Source organism: Polyergus mexicanus, unplaced genomic scaffold (assembly GCF_030449975.1).
Source record: "Polyergus mexicanus isolate NDT 795.1 unplaced genomic scaffold, iyPolMexi1.0 SCAF_16, whole genome shotgun sequence".
In the NCBI taxonomy this organism is placed as follows: Eukaryota; Metazoa; Arthropoda; class Insecta; order Hymenoptera; family Formicidae; genus Polyergus; species Polyergus mexicanus.
In genome coordinates this window covers 1818354-1841879 of record NW_027223336.1, presented here as the reverse complement: position 1 = coordinate 1841879, position 23526 = coordinate 1818354, and the positions used below count along the sequence as shown (strand labels likewise).

General features: G+C 31.9%; 2 protein-coding genes across 2 annotated transcripts; one reads left to right on the top strand and one right to left on the bottom strand.

Moving 5' to 3' along the window:
- The first annotated feature begins 3786 nt into the window (after positions 1-3786).
- On the top strand, positions 3787-5288 carry Mrps11 (mitochondrial ribosomal protein S11). The gene is made up of 4 exons (XM_070308822.1): positions 3787-4287; positions 4485-4713; positions 4840-4905; positions 4981-5288. The coding sequence occupies exons 1-4, from the start codon at positions 4046-4048 to the stop codon at positions 5086-5088; spliced, it is 645 nt and encodes a 214-aa protein (XP_070164923.1). The 5' UTR covers positions 3787-4045; the 3' UTR covers positions 5089-5288.
- A 699-nt stretch (positions 5289-5987) lies between these two features.
- On the bottom strand, positions 5988-23071 carry LOC138940327 (prostasin). The gene is made up of 5 exons (XM_070309145.1): positions 22987-23071; positions 15558-15735; positions 10022-10326; positions 8453-8604; positions 5988-6197 (listed from the first exon to the last, which is right to left on the bottom strand). The coding sequence occupies exons 1-5, from the start codon at positions 23069-23071 to the stop codon at positions 6027-6029; spliced, it is 891 nt and encodes a 296-aa protein (XP_070165246.1). The 3' UTR covers positions 5988-6026.
- Between the last annotated feature and the right edge of the window lie 455 nt (positions 23072-23526).

Below are 23526 nucleotides of genomic sequence, written 5' to 3'. Positions count from 1 at the left end.
GAGCAGCTATTTCTAATTTCATTAATTTTGTATCTTATGAAATAAATTATAATGATTAGTTAACTTATCACGAAACTTGGAAAATCATTAAATATATGTTTTTTCGATCATGTTAATTTCAAAAGTATATAATTGAATAATGAGTATTACTTGCATTTTTGTAATGTCTTCTTCGCAACGACATGATAATAGAAATCTTGGTTTTAGAGATTAAAATAACGTTCTAGATCTCTTTGTGTTTAAAGATTAGAGAGCAGCTATTTCTAATTTCATTAATTTTGTATCTTATGAAATAAATTATAATGATTAGTTAACTTATCACGAAACTTGGAAAATCATTAAATATATGTTTTTTGGATCATGTTAATTTCAAAAGTATATAATTGAATAATGAGTATTCTATTGTGAGACATTGTATTATTTCACATCGGCCAATATTTTAATATTGAAAATAGTGAATATGAAATGCAGGATGTGCACGTAAATGCGAGCCCGTCTTCGAGAACTGCGCTTTCGAGTCGTGTTGTTTCCTTCGAATTGTCGGAAACCTTATGATATATGTGAGGGAAACTCGGAAAAGTAGCCGTATAAAACGTGTACACAGGATCTATCGTGGTAGCGATCGTTTTAAGAAATATCGGGGAAACTCTGCGGGTCCTCAAAGAATAGAATACCCCGGCTACGCTTAAACGGGGAGAACGGGTACAGCAGATACTCGATACAGTTCCTCTGGATAAACTGAGCTTGAGTGCTGTGAATGCTTGCTGACTTTCCCAAAGCTATCCCCCCCGTTTCGCTCGCGACGCGTTTGCTGTTCCTGCGAAGGCTCGTTTTGTATTGAAAACCAAATTTCGCTCGTCGACGCCGCCGTCGCCGATGACGTTAAATCCGATATAAAACCTTTCGCTTCGACACATGAAGCAGGAGATAAGTAGAATATGCGAGCGAGATGCTCGAGAGGAAATTTCATTTTTGTACATCAGTTTTTCGTAATCGCTCGAGGCAAAACAAAAATATTCACGTGTTGAACGAAATACAAAAGTCGAAGCAAATGGACTGGAGATAATAATGTTATTTAACAGGAATTAAATTATAGACAATGAACAATGAATGTTATGTATTCGGTACTGTATGCATTAATTTTCGCAACGACATTCGTAATATAATCGAGGAATGCGTATATAATTCTCATTAAAGTTTACGACTTAAATATGTATAATTTTTGCGAGATATTACTGCATAATTTTATTCGCGTAAAAGTAAGCCGTTTGTAAATTTTACAAAGCATTAATAATAAAATAAAATATTGTAAAGTATGTTTCTATGCCTATCGTCAAATTTTATATTGAATTTTGTATTGAATGGTCTTATCTGCATCTCTCTCTTTTTCCTTAAAAAATGATGGTGTTTCTTTGGTGGATAGTTTATTTTAATATTTATATAGGATATCGATAAAAGTGAATAAACGTTTATACAGGCGAAATTATCGATACATGAAAAAGCTATGGGCTAGACGCGCGTGCAAACGTACAGGCGTAAGCAGCTTCCCGAAGCTCTCCCAGCGTAATTCAGTAATGATTTTAGGGTAAGATTCATAATAACTGTGTAAATGAGAAGGGTCCCGTAATTAATTCGAGCATACTCGTAAATGGAAAGAGACAGAGAGACGGAGAGAGAAAGAGCGCACGCCCCGTGCCAACCTCGTCGTATACGAAGTAGATTCTACTTTGAAAGCTTCCTTACAAAGCCACTAAATCAGGATCGTTGATTTGTTAAATATAAGGCAAACCGTTTTGTTCTATGCATGTATTCGATACAACACAATTACAACATCGTAGATTTATTCTTTGTGTAATAATAATTTGCAATTTGCGTGTAATACGCTAATTGAGCAATTAAAAACCTATAAAAATTTGAATATTCGTCTCCGATAAAATATTGCAATTATTATCTCTACAAATATATTTTTTAATATTCTTTCAACTTTGCACATTGGGAAAGAAAAAAAAATATTGTTTATTAATATATATAAAATTTTTTAAATTTTATATTTGACATAACATTATACTTTCTAAAACAGCAAAAATGGAAATATATTTCCGAAAACATGTTTAGAAATGTACATTTAAAATTTGCGCATTAAAATGCATAAAATATGTATAATTTGAATGCTTAACAAAGTATTAAATTTTGCTTGATAAGATCGATTTAATTGTCGATTAAAATGTTAATGAGAATTTCGATTATTTAAGTAATTACATTTTTTGTAATGATATATAATATGCAATAATATATTTTCTTTTTATTAAATTATTTAATTTAGTTATTTATTAATAATACGTTATGCTATTATTGATATATGGTAATATGATATATACGTTATATTTAAATTTACAATGATTGTATGTACGATATCTCATTTGGATTTATCGTTTTCAAATTTTCTTAACTAATCGAATTGGTCGACATCAAGAGTTACGTACTTGCGCAAACACAATACTATCGCGGCAACATTATTCATGTGTTATTATAGGCGAACCAGAAATGGCTCGTAAGGGAAATGCGGTATAACACAATCTATCTGATGATAACTAATACGTAATTCCGCACTATTGAAATCATATGCATTGTTTCGAACATTCGAGCGGTAATGCTAATGAAAGAAATTGAGAACCGTAGCAATATAGATTGGATATTTTAAACATAAATGAAATTAAGCAGCAAATTCTTATCAAATTCCTGCCCAATAAAATAAAGTGAATAATTCAGAACAAAATATTTGAAAGAAAATGTAAACAAAGAAAACAAATAAGTCATTACAACTTTTACTACTTTTATGATAAGGTATAATTGTATATTATTATACGTTAAAATGAAATAAAGAAGTGGTATCTTAATTTCTTTCATTAATAACATTTTAATAACATATCTATTTTTAATATATACAGTTTTAAGCTTTTAGGAAAGATTATATTCATTTACATGTAAATAATATGTAAATAGATAGGATAAACGATAAAAGATATGTAATTATATTATGTAATGAATTTTAAGCATGGAAATATCGTATACCTATATTGTGTGTTTATAATAATAGAAGTTTGTTTTCTATTTTTAGGCGATTAGTCTGAAACTCAATCATTGCTAATTTACACTATAAATATACACATATAAATCAAAACGAATATGTTATCTGTATCAATTTAATGTGGCGCTTAATATCACATCATTCGCGATTAAAAAGTGTTAGTAAAACTAATTGCACGCTAATTCATTATCATCATTTATAACAGTATATCTCTTATAATAATTAGCAAAATTAAAAATATATGTCTGAAAAATGCAGTACTCATTACATAAAAGAGAATTATTTATTTATTCAAGATATGAATAACAAAATTATTGATATATTATAATGATGTGCGCATATTAAAAGCATATTATATTATATCATATAGGAACAATATTTTTTAATTAATAATATATATCAATATTTCTTTTCTTCTTTCATTTTACAACTAATAAAATTATAAAGATTGTAATGTAAAATAATCAGATTTAAAGAGATTACATAGTAGTTTATCATATATAAAAAAAATTTTGAGATAAATATATACTTATACGCAATTAAAAATTAATAAATAGTTTTAATTCATTTAATTAATAATAAGATAAATAATAAATAAAATTTTAATATAAAAATTATGAAATAAATATAAATATTGAACAAAAATAATTCGAATATTTTGGAATTAACCAGCTCGATGCATAAAAATTGCTTGCTAGATTCGGGAGGTTCAAAAGTACCGACTGGTTCTGTCAAACATCTAGACTGCTTGCGAGAGGTCGCCAGTAACTGATCAATCAGCTGTGCAAAGCTGTACCATGCCGGTAAAAGTTTCTTTCTTCACAATGTTGCAAGAACCATAGAGATGGCAATAGCGACACCATTGTTTACATATAAATCTTTATTCCGTTTGCTCTTCGTTTTCTCAAACAGTATTTTTTATAAAATATTAAGATATCATTGAATTAATAAATTAAAATGATTAAATCTGCTTTACGTATGACGAAATTCCCTGTATTAACGGGAAGCGTGTCAGCTGATGGTCGATTAACTTCGTTGTTGGCCCATTTAAATATTATAACCTCGAGAAACATTTGCACTACCACATTATGTAGCAAGGAGATTCGTTCCCAAAACGAAAAAGTGAAGGTGGGCAAAGGTTCAAAATATGGATTAATAGAAGGAGAAACTACAATCGAAACATTGAATGTTAATCAACAGTAAGTACTAATTACACTTGTACAACCATCTTCATGCCTAACTATCTGTGATTATGTTAAATGTAGACGATAATCTTTATTGTAGCTATAATATGAATGAAAAAGAAAATTTAATGCATAGTTATTTCGTCATACTTTATTGGTTTATCTCATTATTGATTAGAAACTAATTTTTATTTTTACTATTTTTCTTGTAGGGAACATCTATTTCCTGATGCAGATACACCAAATCGACTCTTTAATGGTGTACCATTTAAAGAATTGCATATTATTAATATAAAATCAACTCCTAATAATACAATTTTGAACTTTACTGATGCTAATGGTAAAGCAATAATGCTGCATACAGCTGGTATAGAAGGTTTTAAGAATGCTAAGAAAGGAACAAATATTGCTGGTCAACAAGCAGCTATAACACTTGCTAATGTAAGTATATATTACATATGTTCTGTAAAAATTAAATGTATAGAATATGATGTATTAAACATACATGTATTATAGACATAGAATATATATATTTATTTTTTAAATCTGTATATATTTGTTATTCAGCGTATTCGTGAGTATGGTATAAATACAGTGAGAATACGGGTACAAGGTATTGGACCAGGTAGAATGGTGTGTATTTAACAACAAATTTATTACTTGTTTCTCTCAACAGATAATATATTTTAATATTGAAAATTTTTTCAGTCTTCTATAAAAGGTCTTCAAATGTCAGGGTTAAACATTATATCAATTACGGATGCTACTAGAGTAAGTTGGTGTCCACCCAGACCACGAAAACAAAGAAGAGTATGATTATTATATGTTATAATATATTATTAATTGTGAATATATTATTGGATATATATTAATAGATCTTATAAAAATTCCAGAAGATACATTTTATTTTGTATTTTCAAGTAATTAAACCTTACATAACTCTATTAAAATTTTATTATTTTAAATTTAAGTCAACAAAATACAAATTTTTGACTGACATTTTTATTGAAGTACATAATAGGAATGTGTTATCAATTTATCATAAATTATTTTTATTTTTCTACTTTTATTTTCAATAAATAGATAATTGCTATTCTATAAACATTTTTATAAATAAACGTTCTAGGAATATATACAATATATATAACACAAAAATATTATTAATATTGTGTGTGTGGGGGGGGGGGATATATAATATTATAAAAGGTAATATAATACATATATATTATACTAGGTATATATTATGTGAGGTATAATTGACTAGATTAAATATAATCTTGAATAAGGTCGACTGTTTTTATACATATTTTTCTTCATCCAATATTTGTTATCATAATCATCTTTTATATAAATAATCACTTCCCACTTTTTTTTTTAATCAATCCGACGTATATCAATACAATATTCTATACTGGCTGTAAATGGATTTTTCGAATTTATAACATTTCGCTCTCAAGTATTTATTTGAAATAGATAATCATTTAATATTGTAATTATGTGCTTAATCGACTTGCTTTTTCTATATTACAGTTGTAATTAGACGTATATCTAAAAGATGTTTCGAAAACATTTTGAAAACTTCTTATATCTTTTAAACATCTTCAAAACATCTTAATATTATCAGATTATAAATTTAGAAATATTAATGTTGTATTGAAATAGGAAAAAAATTTCAAGTTTAATTTTAGGAAAAAATTTTGTTCTTAGATGGAATTAGGCACCGAGATAAAAGCTCGTGTTTGTACTTTTTTCCATCATCGGCCGGCTTGTATCACTTGCGTAATATAAGAAACGTAGTCCGAAACTCTCGTATAAATGCCAGGAAGTCGTGGTTTGCTGCAGCCTATGCCAGTCGAGACCACCCCGATTACCATCAACGGTCCGGCAGGACGACTTCTGACCATCAAGGGCCCGCCGCTGTCAGCCTGGAATAAAATACAGAATGTGTGCAATGTCGTCTCCGCACATCCTGTAAGCTTCTGCGGTTCAACGGCGCAATGCAAATCCCATATGCTCTAATATGAACTGTAGGATTGCAAAAGTATTCATTACAGTAAATTTCGGTATCGTTTTACACAATCATAAATAATCATAAATCTCGTCGCTGAAAATTTGTAAGATGAAAATCACGTCTTACTATAGGCATAACATTTATTGTTATTGGATTGTGTATTAAGTTTACTTCGCGCATTGAGATTCGAATAATTGTAAATTATTTTTTTTCTTTTTTAAAAATTTAAAAAAATTTAATTGCCCTTGAGATCTCGCCAAATTTTTGTTGATGAAAAATAATTTTAGATGTAGTAAAAAATATTTTTCTTTTGCTCGCTAAAATACTCTTGTCGAGAATGACTAATAGAATATAATTCTGATTCTATCCCTATATCCCAATTTTTTTCAAAATAAAATTAATAAAAATGATTGTATAATATATAATTATATCTCGCAGCAAATATATTAAAACAATATCAACATATAAACATTAGAGAAGTAATTGTTATTTTTAGATGGACTTGGAAACATATTATAGAATCGTTTATAATTCCAATCGCGCTGCGTTCGATATAGAAATCAATTTTTATAACTGTCAGTCCTAGTTTTCGCGCAAACGAGATAAACAAGAAATCTAGCACATCTCAATTCCCATTGGAACCCTCAGCCATATTGTACTTTTCTCTCTTCGATATATTCTGAAGCAATATATCTGTTCTCGATTGTTTTCCCGGGAATATCTTCGTCTAGAAGAAATAGAAATTGCTGATAAGAACGCGACAGAGGCACGGAGAAAACTTATCGGAAACAATGGGAATCAGTATTCTTATTTTTGTTCCTATAGACATAGACGCCGACTTGATAATGCTACGGTAGAATTTCCGTGGAAAATGATTTTCCTTCGCACAGAAACTACTATCTTAATTGACAACGTGACTTTAACATTCGCGTGACAGAGCAAATGCATTGTCCATCTCCATGAGAGAGGACGTGATATAAAAAAAATTGAAAAGAAATCAAGATTGATTTGCAAATTATCATGACATGATTACAGTGTAATATAATATTCCTTTCTGTCTTTTTAAATGTAAAGAAAAAAAGCATGATTTTTAGATGAGTGTTTAGCACATGCATGTATACATATGTCTGCATTGATGATAATCATCATTAATATTTTTGCAATATCAAAAGCATATAAGCGCAATATTGACTTCATTTCAATTTATACTAATAATTCATTCCATAGGTTTTCGAATAACCGTCAATAGTCGAAAAAACACTATTCGGTATATTTGAAATCGGTTATAAATTGGTTTCTTTCAAAACCCATGGAGCGAACTACAATCATTCTGATCTCATTTGAAAAATAATTTAATACCGAATAAAAAGTTTCCTATAAACATGGATCGAAAAATGTTTTCTTAAAAAGTTAGCGCCCAAAAACCTCTGAAATCACGGTTATTGTTTACATTTTTACAAATATCAGGGAAAGCATGCGTCTTTTTACCAAAAAGTACCGAAACAAAAGTTAGAGAATTAAATTATCTTCCAAATGAGATCAAAGTTATTGTACAATACATTGATTTCTACTAACAAGAAATTTTTCTAAATTTAGCTAAATATAAATCTTATTAATCGTCTATATAAAAAAAAAATAGCGTTTTTCTTGCTACACATGACAAGTACTTCATGTACAACGCATCATCATTAAATATTAATTATATAAAATTTTTTTTAAAGTTCTTTTAATCGATGTTCTTCATATATCTCGTTGCATGTGAATAATGAAGGCGATAATATAGAAAGCTCGTACAATTTTTGTTCTTTTAGTAAACGTTATCACTTTTTTTAATCCCTGTCCCAATTTTGCATAAATATCAGCCCACGTTAGAGATCCGCGGAGCGAGGCCGATGCAATTATATACGATCCAATTATCGGGGACCGGTATCATTCGGCATGGTCGGCTATCATGCCCGAACAGCATTGTATGCGCATTACCACGGTATCGTGGGTATTTATTGAAATTTGCGTCGCACCCGTCCGACGAACCATGAATTCCGTGATCGGGCGATTGACAAGCGGCGCCGAGCGAGCAACGATGCGCGAATGCAAAAAAATGTGAATGCACACGCGGACATTTTGCATCCAAAAAGATGAATTGTGGCGATAGAGTGCCTTTTTACTCACCCAACAAGAATCTTTCCCGCCTTCCTCCCAACCGGCACACATCTGCTTTGATTCCACGCGGATCGACTTGCCCTGACTCGCATACCATTCGCTGCAAACAGTGTTTGCTACCACGCGAACCTGTACTTTCTGCAGCACGTCTGCTCTCTTGTCTGGAACATAATGTAATCGTTTTAGTATACGCAGCAACTTTCTCATAAGACAAAAATTATCTCATATTTCGAGACAAAATTTGTTTTAAATCGCTAACAGTTTGAACTTGTTAATTTTAATTTAATTGAAATGTGAATTTTGAATGTTATTAATAGTTGTGTCAATAAGGGCTATTTGTGCCGACGATGCTTAATTAGATGTTTAATTAGATAACTTTGATTCCTTCTATGAGTAGAACGATAATAATAATAAATATAAATAACACAAATTGCTAAGCTAAATCTGCTTAAACTCTATTCTACTAGCTCTAATATATCCAAGAAAACTTATATGTAATCACATATAAAATTTCTATAATTTTTTCTATTATATATTTAATTCTGAGGGAGGGAGAGAGAGAGAGAGATACATTGGTTGAAAATTTAAAAAACTTTCCCAGAAATAGCGCAATTCTTGGTGATTTTTGTCTTATGTCAAAATAATCTTGTCCACTTTATCGATTTAAATTGGCGTATCTACAGGATTTCGACGCTTGCAGAAACTTTGGTGATTATGGAAACTTTGATGCGTGTTTCGTCGTTTCGATCATTATCATGTTAAGAGTTATCGAAACTTCAGACTTAGGATGTATCTCAAATATTTATAAACATCTTGAACGTAACTTGAATAACACGATCGAGAATCTTCACACATTCTAATACCCATTACACACATTTTAGCAAGAATTTATTTACCACTCGTGAATTATGTTGCAAAATGCAATTATAAAATATCAACATATTGTGTATTTTGGAGAATGCCGATTACTAGTAATTGACAAAAATGGCAAAAGCATTTGAGAGCGTTTGAATACTGTTAATGAATACCGTTCAATTCTGATAGGAAGTTTCGCAAAAGTTATGTTAGAATATTTATTTATAAAAACTTCTTTAATTAGAGTATAAGAGTCAGTAAAAGACAAGTATATGATATAGTTAAATAAAATATAGTTAAATTTATGAACACATTTATACATTACTGTATTTATTATATCGCTATTTATGAAATAATAGAAAAAAAGTTAGTTCCATTATTTACAAAATAATAGAGCAGAGAGAATTCAATTTGATTACTTTGTAACATTTTTCTTTAATTTCTCTAATATTTGTCCAACAAATGAAATACTTTGATCTGATAATCACGTAGACGTAGCATTATATGTATATCACAAAGTATATAAAAAAAAAAATTTTTATTGGATAATAGAAAAAGAATGAAAAAATCCATCACAATAGTTTTAAACGATATCATATAATGACATTATACTTGAAGGCATCAAAATCTGTCGAAATAGTTGATGTAATGACAGCTAATTCCGTGATACAATCGTTCCGTAATCATAATTGGTATCGAAAGGAATATCAATTATTTACTCACATTTGCTTTTATCTTCTCCGAGCCAGCCCCATCCGGCTACTATCGCGTTCATATCGCTGAAAATGCTATATCCTGGTGTTCCTGTGGCCACAGGTAAACATGCGGGTTTCACGCTTTCCGACCAGCTGATCGGTCTAGCAAGTTCCAGCAGGGCAATATCGTCTACATATTTGCCGCATCTGTGATTAGGATGCAACACCACGTTTATGACACTCTCATGTCTCGCGGCTGGAATTTCTGGAGCCCTTAAATTGTGCTCGCCTAGCGTGACGCGCAATTGTCCCACCGGAATCTTGTTCGTGCCGCTGAAATTTAAGTGAAGACGGATTCAATTTAGCAATGATACGGCGTATTTTATCAACTAGTACTTGATTATATAACCATAATTTTTATTACCATAATTAAATCATATTTTCTACCATAATTTTATCGAAACAGATTTTTTTTATTCTCTCTGTTTTTCTCCGGAAAAAAATATATGCTTTACAGAATGTACAAAATATTAATTACATTAGAAAAACGTAGTATTATTGATATTAAATAATATTATAGAGATATGCCCGTACGATAAATAAAATCCATGCGTTCAATTTATGTTTTTATTTTTTAGGAAGCAATGCAATGATTCAAAAAGTAAACTATAATAACACGAGTAATAAGGAGTATTTCATATAATCTACATGCGTTATGTAAAATCATTGCTAATTTCTCGCAATTATCACTTGAGAAAAATTATGAAGATAAAAATGCACGAATAACTGCGGCGTATAAAAATTTGACTATAAAAATTCGAGATGATGTCTTTCATTCGCAAAATCTCGAAACATTCGATTTGTCACTTGCACGTTCATAATAAAAATAACAAATGAGAAAACCTTATGAATATTGATACTTGCATTTTAAAGCGATTCAAGAACGCGACAACAACGTTTTTATCGCTTCGTTATTTATTTAATTTGCAACAATTCCAAATCATATGCATTTTGGAAGCACAAAAAATTATTTCCCTACCACTCGCTCCCGTTCACGACCCCCTCAATTGCTCCAACGAATTCCGATTCCCTCTCGCAGTTTCTTTTCCTAGAACGTCGGTAATTATTTAACCGGGATTTTTATGCCGCTCGAACAACGCGTCCGCGTTTGCAAAGCTCTCTCTTAAATACCTGACCCGGCCGGAGTGGCTTCAGTTAATTAATCGGCCTACGGTGCCTCTGAATAATTAACAAAATTACGACACCCCCTTCATCAGAACTATTCGTTGTACCTGCCCCTGCCCCATCTCCCTTCTCCGTCCGACGTTCCTTCACTATGTTTCACAAACGCCCTCTTACTGTTCCACTTTCGTCAAGCAACCCCTTCCTTCCTTACCTTCCCTTCCTCAAAAGTTTATCGTAGAGCGTTTTCTAAGTTTCCAGGCCCTGTTTTGCCGCCGCTCTTTATAAAGCCGCTTTAATGGACCTTTCCATCGTCGTCGAGTCTCCGCTATTGTCTCGCGGCTCGCGGATTATACGGTTTACTTTCAATGCATCCCCTTCTCTTCGTAACGCTGTACCCTTCCAATTAAAATACGCTCACAGGCGTTGCATTGAGGAACATAACGATTGCAGCAATGCGATTTGTTTAGGCAAACCAGCGTTGACGTAAATGTTTGCTTCAAATAGACCGATATTTTGTTAACCAAAAATCAATTTCCAATATATTGCAAAATTAGCATAGAGATTACGATCAATATACATTATTATTCAAAGACGCGATTGTATCTCGATTCAAGTAATGACAGTCATTACTGTTATGCCGGTTTGTGTTTTGTCATTAATAATGACATACCGGCATGTTCAAAGACTTTTTATACACCATGTATTTTTCATGTACATTTTTTTTAGTAAAATTGTTTCTAGAAGTTATTTTATATCTACGCAATGTATATATATGTATATTGTCTGTTGATAATATCTCATAATTATCAAAATAAGATGTGTATTAGTATTATATGTTATTTGTTGCAAACCGAATTGCATTTTGTTTCTTGTGATTTTCTACATCTTTATATAAAATTTACCTATATAATGATGAGTGAAACACACGCAAATCCAAATGCGAAATGCAATTCGATTGGCAACAAATGAGATATTAATACGTGTTAATTAACTATTAAATATTTCACAATGTCTAAATATAGAGGTGTACGAAATTAGTTTGCTTCAATCTCAGATCAATATATATAATGAGATTAAACTTAATTCTAGTATGATACATATACATACACGCATCTAATTTAAACTTATTTTTTCAGTCTTCATGTTTTTACGTTCTTGTTTTTCATTTATTTACAAAAGATAAGTAATGAAAAAATAGAATTGTGTGTGACGTCGCTTTTTCATTTATTAAAATAAATTTAAACGAAGCTTAATTGTTCAGTGTACACTGTCGCAATTAAATTGCATATGTTCGTTCTTCTTTTATTGTACGAGAACAATGTTTGCTATCCGGGAATGCGACAGCGTATCTATTCTTTTCTATATACTAATGGCCTCGTTAAAAATTAATTGAATGCTGAATCGATAAATCGATTGGAATTAATTTCGGTCCGGCTCGTTAAATATCGTGCGGCTCTTCTGGCACCGCTATATCGACATTGGGACGCAGCCGTGAATTACGCAACGTTGCACGGAGAATGACGTTAGCAATAAGGTACCGTTGAACATTAATTTACCGTACGATATCGTCGAACGAGAAATATCGGCTTTGCGTCGCTAGGCTGCCAGTTCTTGTATCACCATACGGGTATAATTCATACTTGCTCGCATGACGATTAATCAACCATATTATTCATAGCGGGCATTGTATTAATAATAATTGGTCGCCGCGCCATCAGTTTGATAGAACAACGCGTGATAATTTGTTTAGGTTATTCACTAATTCAATGAATTCTATTTTGTACAGCTAGTTTGATCGGAGCTGTACGTGCTATTTTGGATCGTGTCAAAATTTTTTTCGGATTTAATAGAAAATACTTTCTCTGCGTGTCTGCATATCTTTGTGGTAATTTATATAATCAGTTTTTGACAGTTGACAAAACCATTCGGAGATTTAAATTCTGCGACAAAGATAATTATATGCTTTTAATATATTTATTTATATTAAAAGAATTTTTAATTATATATAGCATAAACTTATTATTCATCGCTGTATTACTGAAATGTGTAAAAAGATTAAAAAGCAAATCATAACGAACTTTATTCTGTAATCTTTCTTTCACGACAGAGACGATAATGAAAAATCATCAAGAATCTAATCACCATAAATTTCACGCAGTGAGTGTTAGGTATTATCGATGCACGTCAGAAATCGTCTTGTTTTTGTATAAGAGTTACAGAAGGGAAACGGAGAAGAAAAAGAGATAGCTAGAAGGCAAAGGAGAGAAGGTTTAAATAAAATATGACATAAATAGACAGTCGCCTTCAATTTTATATTCCCTTGCCACGCGTCTTATTCCAGCATGTTTCGTGCGTTTTGCATGGTTGCTAGCAATTACTGAGTGGTCTGTAATCTACACGCAATCATGGTTTACAACGCCAAAGCTCGGCGCTGAATTCTCTCTACGGTCTCTCGCTACCTCCGAACGGCCTCTATATCTCGCCCTCTCCATCCCGTTCCTCTGTAATCTGTCCAGTAACCGAAAGGGATACGCAATATCTGCACGTTTTGTTGCTCACCACCCAGCTATAGGTCTGCTCTCGCCCGTTTAATTATATCTACACGAAAGGTGTCCCGCATATATCACCGCAGCTGCGTAGTAAACTCATCTTCTACGCAGTAATAGTGATTGTTATCCGTTTAATGCTCGGCATAATCATTTGTACTTATTATTGCATTCGCTTGCTTTGGCAAATCGTTATCCAAAGATAGGTGTCGTAAGATTTTCAATGATACATAATAATCGTTTTGCTGATAACATGATACATATAGAAAATAGAATATTTAATTTCACTATAGTTGGAAAAATATATTATAACATATATGTGAAGATAAAATATCTTTTTTATTTTTCACCGAATAGTTATTGTTCCATTTATATGCACATGCTAAATATAAAATTAATCTTGTAGAATTTAATTTCGATATTCTCATTTGTTATTATTTATTTTACGCTAGAGATTATTTTGTAAAATTTTTTTCAATGCTGATCTTAAATTCGGATGATTATATTTAATCAGTTATAATTTTATATTTAAATAAGATTTACAATATTTTTATCGTGTCTATGTACATATGTTTATCTATGTACCTCTCTGTCTCTGTCTATTTATCTGTTCTCTCTCTCTCTCTCTCTCTCTCTCTCTCTCTCTCTCTCTCTCTCTCTCTCTCTCTCTCTCTGTTTCTCTCTTTTTCACCAATATTGCATGTATTTTATTAGGAACAATTTGTACTTATTGATTAATTAGTAGCAATACATTATGAAAAAAGAAATTATAAGGACATACTGCTTGCTGTGAAAGATTTGTTTGTTTTTATTTAAACTTGATATACTAACACGATCAAAATCGTATGCGGATGCGCACAGTTGCATCTCTATCTGCTATATGTATAACAGATGGAACGCTTCTGCGACGTAGCTTAAATTTTACAGTGACATTTACGTTGACCATAATTTTTGTATATGCATTTTAAATTCTTTTCTATTCGCAAAATGTTTTTTCGTGCATGCTTTTTCCGTGCACAATTGTGAATTTTTGAAAAGATTGATCGTTAATTTTGCGAATAAAATAAAGTCGAACAAATCTCACAATAATAATAGATTTGAATAATCATTGACAATATTCGATATGTAAATATAATTAACAATATTTGAAACATATTCACATAATTATTATAATAATTACAAAAAAAAAAAAATATTGCTGAATTATTACAATGAGAATTATTATAAATTTTGGAATTAATTTTTCTTTAAAAGATATCTAATATAAGTTTCCTCTAACATGTTAAACACCTAAACATCTCAAACATTACTCGACTAAAACTCTAATCAAAATACTATTAAAGTCACAAAATTTGGAATATGCCAAATTTGGAATATACCAAAATGTAATAAAATATTTTCGATGAAGTCAGATGGAACACTTTATATATAAATAATTTCTGAGATAATAATTAGATATCACAATCTATAGCGGATCGAATTTATCGAGATTTAATATGCGCGTATCCCATTAAAAGTTGTCAAGAAATTAAATAAGTTTCCGATCGACTGTTGAAATTAAAGCTTACTTTGTAGTAGGCCGTAAAGGACTTAGTCTTCATAGTCTACGTACTCTGTTAATGAAGAGATGCCTCTTTTGAGAATTTGTTGCGAAAATATAAGCAAAATTAGAAACATGATATTTTGTATTTTATATTTGGTATATCATACACAAACACATGCACATACATACACATACTTTTTCTTTTTCTACTATTCACTCCATTTTTGCATATATAACTTTAATCGAAAAAAAAAAAAAAATTATATTATAATATAACACATATTACTTACGAACATAAACAATGTGCGGCACTCAGTATAAATCTGGAATTGAGGATGGCACCCCCACAAAAATGTCCACCCTTTCTGGTTATGCTCACGAGCCAAGGAAATTCACCTTGCGCTGCATCCTGACCTCCAACAATTCTAGCTTCTCGTATTCCGCTTATACCGCATGGAACATCTGCCACTAGTATCAAATACGGATTTCCTCGTTAATGCTTGATAACGATTAATTGCCTCGGTGATCTTGTTGCAAGATCTGGCGCCATATATAAAGCTATCAATGTCGCATCGATCGATAGCGACATGATCTTAGGTGTTGATTTCTTTTTCTTTTTATTGCGCGAACGAGACAAAAATGAGTATCGACACATTGAAAGTGTCCAGAGAGTCGCCAAATTGGATGACGCGCTGTATAATTTAATAATACTTTCAATGTTTTATCTTGTCAGTGAATGTCGCTCTCTTTCTAACTTATTATAAAAATTATCTTATTATAAACTTTTACAAGATTAAGAATCCTCCTTATAATAATATTTTTTCTGTATTTTTATCTTTTGTATATTTTTATGTAAAAGTTTATTGCCATCTACGAATTTTTTCATTACGAATATATGAAAAAGATTACGAATATATGAAAGAGAGAAATTTCGAAAACTAGTGGACTCGCATTTGCTATTGGATACTGATAATATCGTCACATTATGTTTTGATTATTCCAGACCGTATGGAGTTATCATTTGTACTCTTGTTGATGAGAACATATTGACAGCTTATTGATCGTTTCTAGCATTTGATGACTAATATTTGTGATATGGCCTCAATGGATAGAGCGACTTCTGCGTTTAATAGAAATCTTGACAGACATTGAATGACATTGTGACCAATTTTAAGGATGAATATAATAGATTTTAATAGTGTAAAATTTGCTGATAATAAATTAATTTGATGATAAAATTTCATGGAAGATCGAATCTGCTTTTTAATCCGTTTCACTTATACCTGAATTGTTATTGTCATCAAAATATTTAATTAAATATTGCAAAATAAGGAAAGCTGCATCAATATCTTGAGATCAAAGAAATTCAAAGAAATATAAACTGAGAAAATATAAATTTAATATCTATTAAAAAGAAAGGATATAATCATTTCATTTTAAGATGTAAATGAATATTACGATTAATGCGATAGATGCAGTCAAAATGCAATGAAAATAAATTTGGTTGCAATCGACGATTATAAACTGTTATCATTATCGCGGGCAATAATCATAAATTGTTATCATTATTAATTCGTATGCACCAATTAATTAGTATGCACAATTAATTTGTATCAATTACACCAAATCGTAATGGACTCGGTCATTGTAGAAGGAACATAGAAGTCTTTATAATAGCGTTTATCATAAAATTTTTGACTCATACAAATTGTTATATATAAAATACAATGTAATTTTTGAATTATGACGATAGTTATAAATTAGTTTTAATAACTGCTATATATATACAAATGTTTCCATAAAAAATACTTTCTCCAAAAAAATATGCCTGATTTGCTGATGGAAAAATTAAGAGATTCGTACAACTATAACCGATTCAATCGTATTTTTGCAAAGGAAACAAACAATTGGCTCGATTAGTATTTGAAGTATATTCGACGAGAAGCATCCTCCTAATAATAACGTATTATTAATCCCTTTTCATTTTTTTGAATAAATTCGTAGAAGTCAGTAAAATTACGTTCTTAAAATCTGCCCCGATGCGGTGCGACGGCGTCTGTTAACGGCGTTGCGTTTAATTGAAACCCGAATCGCTGCGTTACCGGAATGTTAACCGATTCGAATGAATTCTCTCTGGTACGGCGTTGGCGTCGCGCGAATTTAATGCCCCGAGCAGATAGGGACAGATACGGTGGATCTGTCACTACAATCCCTGCGACGCCCCTGCTCTGCGTCCCGATTCCCTCTTCTCCCCTACCCTTCTCCCTCTTAAACCACCCTCCCCCCGGAATCAACCCTCTCCCCACTCGTTTCACGCCCCGACTGATTAATTGGACCTCTACGCCGGCACCACCGCGTTTCCCATCCCCGTCGCTCTTCCACAACGGACGAGGAAAGGACGTCAAAGCGGCCAGGATGGAGAGAGGGCGAATGGCATAGAATTCGAAGTCGCCTCTATTCCGAAACGCGTAATAGATATGTCAAAACCAGTCCGGGGACGCGATCATGATAATACGAGCCGATGCCTCGGTTTGGTGGCCGGGTTGAACGCGGAGCCGCCCCGTTTATCCTTCCTGGCCGGAACGAATTGTGCTCAGGGAGCGTCGAAAAAAGACCTCTCTCTTTTCGCGTGTTTTCGGGAAAATCTGACCGTGGCTGTAAATCGGCGGTATCTTGGCAGCCGAAGTCACAGTACGCTTATGTTTTATTGGCAATCTGGTTTCTATGCGCGAGGTTTCTATCGCCATGTTGGTTGATCGCTTTTATAACTAATAGGGATGATTGATAGAGGAAAATTTGAATGGTATACTATTTTTCTTAATTCTACAAATTTTTCTGCTAACGACTTTGTGTTCGTAATATTCTTCTTCTATCTCTCTTGTATATCTTAGATGCGAATAAGATTAAATTCTGCTCGATATTGATTCTCTGTCAAAGATAAGATAAATCTGGAGGCAAACATGGACATCCGTCGAAACAATTTCATGCTTAATATCTCATCAGAAAAATTAATCGAGATGAAAGTTGCTATATTTGAAGATTATTCTCTAATTATATTAAGTTTTTCTTTGTGTTAATTTGAATTGTTAGAAATCGAAAATTTGCATTGTAATGCACGTGACATTGTTAAATGCGTTAAAAGCAAAATTTTATAATTTTACTATTTATTCCGAAGTAAAAACAACGTAATTACATTTCACCAATAATTCGATATCTATCCAATAAACTCCATAAATTCGATATTTTTTCTATACTCATAATGTACAAATTTTCTAATAAACGTATGTAATATCGAAAATTTATTATTTTCACGACATTCGGCAATTATAGAACAGAAGAATAGGAAATAAAATAAAAACTTGAGACAATTGTAAACCTTTTCAGAAAAATTAAATAAATTTTGCACACATGCATAAAAGAGTCTCCATAATTTTTATATTGATATCACTGAAACACACGAGTAATAAATATTCCAATCTTTTTCTATCGATAAATCGTAGATTTACTGATATTAGAAGTTTACAGAGCCTTCTCTTGATCTCGTGCGGGTTAAGAACCTTCCTGATATCGTTCGTCACGATTTTGACATTGAAACAATCGCTTGCAAAATATGGAGAATTACCGAGCTACGCCAAGGTCGTGTACTTGCCAACTTTCGGCCTTCAGTGAGGCTATCCACATCTATTCTTCTATTCTGTACGCACCCACCTTTCGCCTACATAAGAACGGGTCTCAATATTCCGAAAACGCGACTGACTTTTCAAATAATTCTTCAACTACTTGCACTTATTATTTAAGCAAATATATTTCTTCAGTTGCAAGCTCATTGTAAGTTGCGCATTGCCATAAAAAGTACCATTACTTCTTTTTATGGTAAATTCCATTTTTTTTTTTCGATTTTCAATACGTTTATATAACGGCCGTATATGCAAACGATCGTAGCAGGCGAAGTAACAGTAATGTACAATAATTTACACGGTAACATAATTTGTTTATCGAACGAAATAACGATTCGACCCGCGAGTCCAATATAGTCCATGTGAGGAATATTTTTCCATGTAATACTGATTATCTTTTATTTATAAATCGTTGGATTTATAAAACGAGTCATCCGTGTTTCTGAATTTTCGGGAAAATATTTTAATAATATTCAGGATAAATATTTGCGTAAATAAATAAAACGCGCGGAATTCCGGGCATAGAATTTCAAACAATGATATAATTTGTTTAATGGGCGCCAGATGCTGATTACGATCTGTCGAGTGATAATAATTATCAAAATTTTATTCAGTAAGCGACAATATGAAAGATTAATTATTTTAAATGTTGTACCATTCCCCTTCCCCACCTCATAACCTCGCGCTTGATTACTCAGTCGCGAAGCGTAAAATTAATGCCCATAACGATCAGTGTAATTGTTCAGTGAAGGAATAGTTGGTAGGCAGCTGTCGATGTGATGAATAAACCACATTGCTTCGCTTTCACATAATATAGTACTTAAATATTTGATGGAAATGACCGTTTTATTGGCGGTAAAACAAATAATTAGCTTTATTAAATTCACCCAGTCGACACTCTGTCTGATATTTCGCGTCAAAGAGTGAATTGTAAACGAGATAATGACACTCTATACAATCTACATTATGCACCAGGATGTGTTATTCAAATAATCTATCAACGTGCTGTCCCTGGCACGAGGGCTTTTTAGGACGTAAATCAACATGGGAGACAGTTTTTTGCGGCTCGTTAATTCAATCATTTTTTCCAAGCGCATGCATTTTATTCCGATCGTTCGGCCGGTTGGCCGATGAATTCTGACGCGCGGAATGAAATATTTACCCGTTCTTGTATCTATCTGTTTGAATAAGTGAAAATTTCATCGATATTAAAAGATACTGTTATAACTGATGGCGAAAATATATTGAGAAATATATTTCGTATGTAAAAGACTATCTCCAAAAGGAACTATCGTTAAAGGAATTATTTTTAAAATTTATCTACAATTATATACTTGTTAGTAATTCTGATCCATACGAATATGTAAAAATTTTTCTCTAATAATCTGGAAGCTTTAACTTTGTCACGATAGAATGCATGGAAAATCAAACTAAATTTAAAATTTATTTAAATAAGTAATAAAAAATATATAATGTATCTACAGCCAATTAAAGTATTGTATAAATAAGATTATATTATATAATTCTAAATGATAAGCAAGCTCTACTAATCATAGTAGATCAATAGATGTAGCATTCTTGGCATATATATTAGTGCTTAGCCGTTTAATTGTCCTCTGATGTATCAAATATTTAAACTCTAATAAAAGCGTAACCTTGCAAAATATTTCTTCGGATGTTATCTTATTAATTGAAGATAAATAGTAAGAAAGAGAGTTTTACACTTCGTTCGACCAAACTGTAATTTATCAATGTAATTGATATTATTAGTGATACTGCAATATATTAACCGAGGAAAATTCAATTTAAATTATATGAAACGAACATCTCCTATTGTATTATTACATCTACTATTACTAACATTACTTGATTAAAGCGTGCGCGCGAAATAATCAACATTATATTCAACAAATATTTCTTGAAAATATATTAGAAACATCGAACCATACACATCCCCGATATACATAATTGATTAGTAGATAGTTTCTCCCGCTTTACATCCCCTTTTATTCTCTTATTTAGTCTTCCTCGTTACGTTATTCCCGGGGTATTGGTTGGAAAGCAGCAACGGAGCGAATACTAAAACCGAACACTAAATTCGGTTTATTAACTTCCGATGTTGCAGCGTAATCTGCAAGCTTGTATTCCAAATTCTCCATTGACTTCCGCTCACCGTCTAATGCCTCCACTTCGGTTAAATGGACGCCATCCTACAGAGAAACACGGGAGCGGTCGTCGTAGCGGGTTAAGCTTGTCGTCGAGAAACGACGGCAACGAGCCAGTTCATAAAATGCACGTAATATTATGCATCCGCTATTCCAATTGCCGGAAAATACATTTCTATATTTCCTGAGCCGATTTTTGAAATGAGAATTGTCGATTTGCAACACGCAAGCCGCTTACGCATTTATGTTTCGTTATCCATGTACTTGTGCCAGCTACCATTGTGGCGCTATTTAAGCTTTATTATAATACTTTTTTTCCTTTTACATCTAAATCGACATATGAATGTAATCGTCGAATGGTACGTGCATGCTAAAGTCAAAGAATAATTGATCTGCTGCGACATCTCGCCTCATCTTAGTTTCTTTCTCTTATAAGTAATCTGATGATCTTATCATTGATCGAATCGGTTATAAAAATATGAAAAATAGAATTACGTTTGAATAAACGATTCTACAATTTAGCTTTAATACGCATGTTTTATCTGTTGCGATAGATTCGTGCTTCATATTGTTTTCTATAAAGGTATTTAAAATCCTAATAGTATTTTAATATGTTAGTTTTGTTCGATACAAAGATTTTTCTTACTAATTTCACTTTATTTATATTCTATATTTTGCGAGTTAATATTTTTCATATTGCATGTGATATTGTATGTTTAATTATTTATTACGAATAAAAATATGAATTATGGAATCGTGCAAATCAGTTTGACAGATTACGAAATCTCAACATTCGTTAAATGACATGCAAGTTAAGAATAAGTTGTAATGAACAATAATTGAAAAAAAAAATAGTTATTAGGTTTTAAAAGATAATTATCTGAAAAAACTCTACTAAAAAAATCGTGAAAAAATCACAGAGTCATTTTGATTTAAAGATAGATTTTTGATATCTATGTAATGGAAACACAACTGATGTATTTGAAATTAAGATTACACAATTACACGAATTTCCTGGAATAATATCGAAATGAAGTATGTTGCATAATACACCACGTAGTAAACAAGTTCTCGAAAAATTAATTGCAACAGGAATAGTTGACGAGCTGCTCAGAGTTTCGAGGAAGCTGACTAATACAGAATTTACTATAGATGTTGTAGTTTGATAAAGTAAGTTTACTATCTAAACTTTGAGAACCACGAAAGAGGCCTTAGGTTTCCACTTTACGGATAGCTACGAAAATAAGTACGCAGGAGTACCTTTTGCGTGTAGTAGTACATGCTTTATGTACATTTCGTTATTACTATTACAGCGCGTAATAAGACACAATACGCGGCATCATATTTCGAGTTGCATGCCGCAGCGAGAAATAATATTCGCATAATTGGAAAATAAGAAATGTAATACACGGGATTAAAAAAATAATCGTCGTTATTAAAATGATTATTTCACTAAAAATAAATTTTTCGTGAAATTAGATCTCCAGTAATAACGTATTAGTTGTGTACATCAAGAATTGTTAGAAGCTATTAAAAATGACTTTTTTATAAGTTGTGAAGTTCCAAATGAGTTAAACATTTTTTTTTTATTTAATATTACAGAAGTAATGTGTTATATTTATTACTTTGCTTTTGTGTAAGAGCACGTATTTTTTACAATATTAAAAATACTCTTAGAAGTTGAAGAAAATAATTAAAAAAACAATTTTCTCTCTTTCTTTCTTTTTCTCCATGGATATTAAATTTTTTAAAGTACTTTCATATAGACATTAATCATATTCAGATATATTCTTTTCTTTTATCATGAAATTACTCTTGCAGAAGCATAACAATGGTGATACGATAAAAATATATTAATATATTCGGAATTTACTCACGATTAATATATTCGGCTTGAATCCGTGCGAAAATGCCAAAGAGTAGAGCGAGCGCCAACGCTCCCGAATACGCTGGGCCAGTCATCTCGTTTCAGATCCGCTGCGCCTTTGTCGGAGAACAATCAAAAAGTGTCGTAGTCTCGTCGATGCCGGTGCTTCTTTATACATCATGCAACCACAATCGTATCTCTTCTCGCCTCGATTTCTTTCTCTGTCACTGTGTTTAACCGCCGCCCCCGCCAACGCCCTTGCCGCCGCTTTTCGTGCGTGATGCGTGACGTTGATAAGACCGTGAACTTCGCCTTCAATTCGTGGCCATTGATACACGCGGTATCACCCGCGTGCCGTCGATAAAACCCGACGCAACCCTGACGTGACTTTCAAGGCGAAAGTCTATATGAGAGATCGAAAGTTTATGTGAAAAACGGCAAACTGGTCAAAGATTGAAGGGCCAATAATCAGATTTGTAGAAGTGCATTAATACACGTGCGAGTTCTTAATTACATAATATGTGGGTATAATATGTGGTCGAAAGCACAA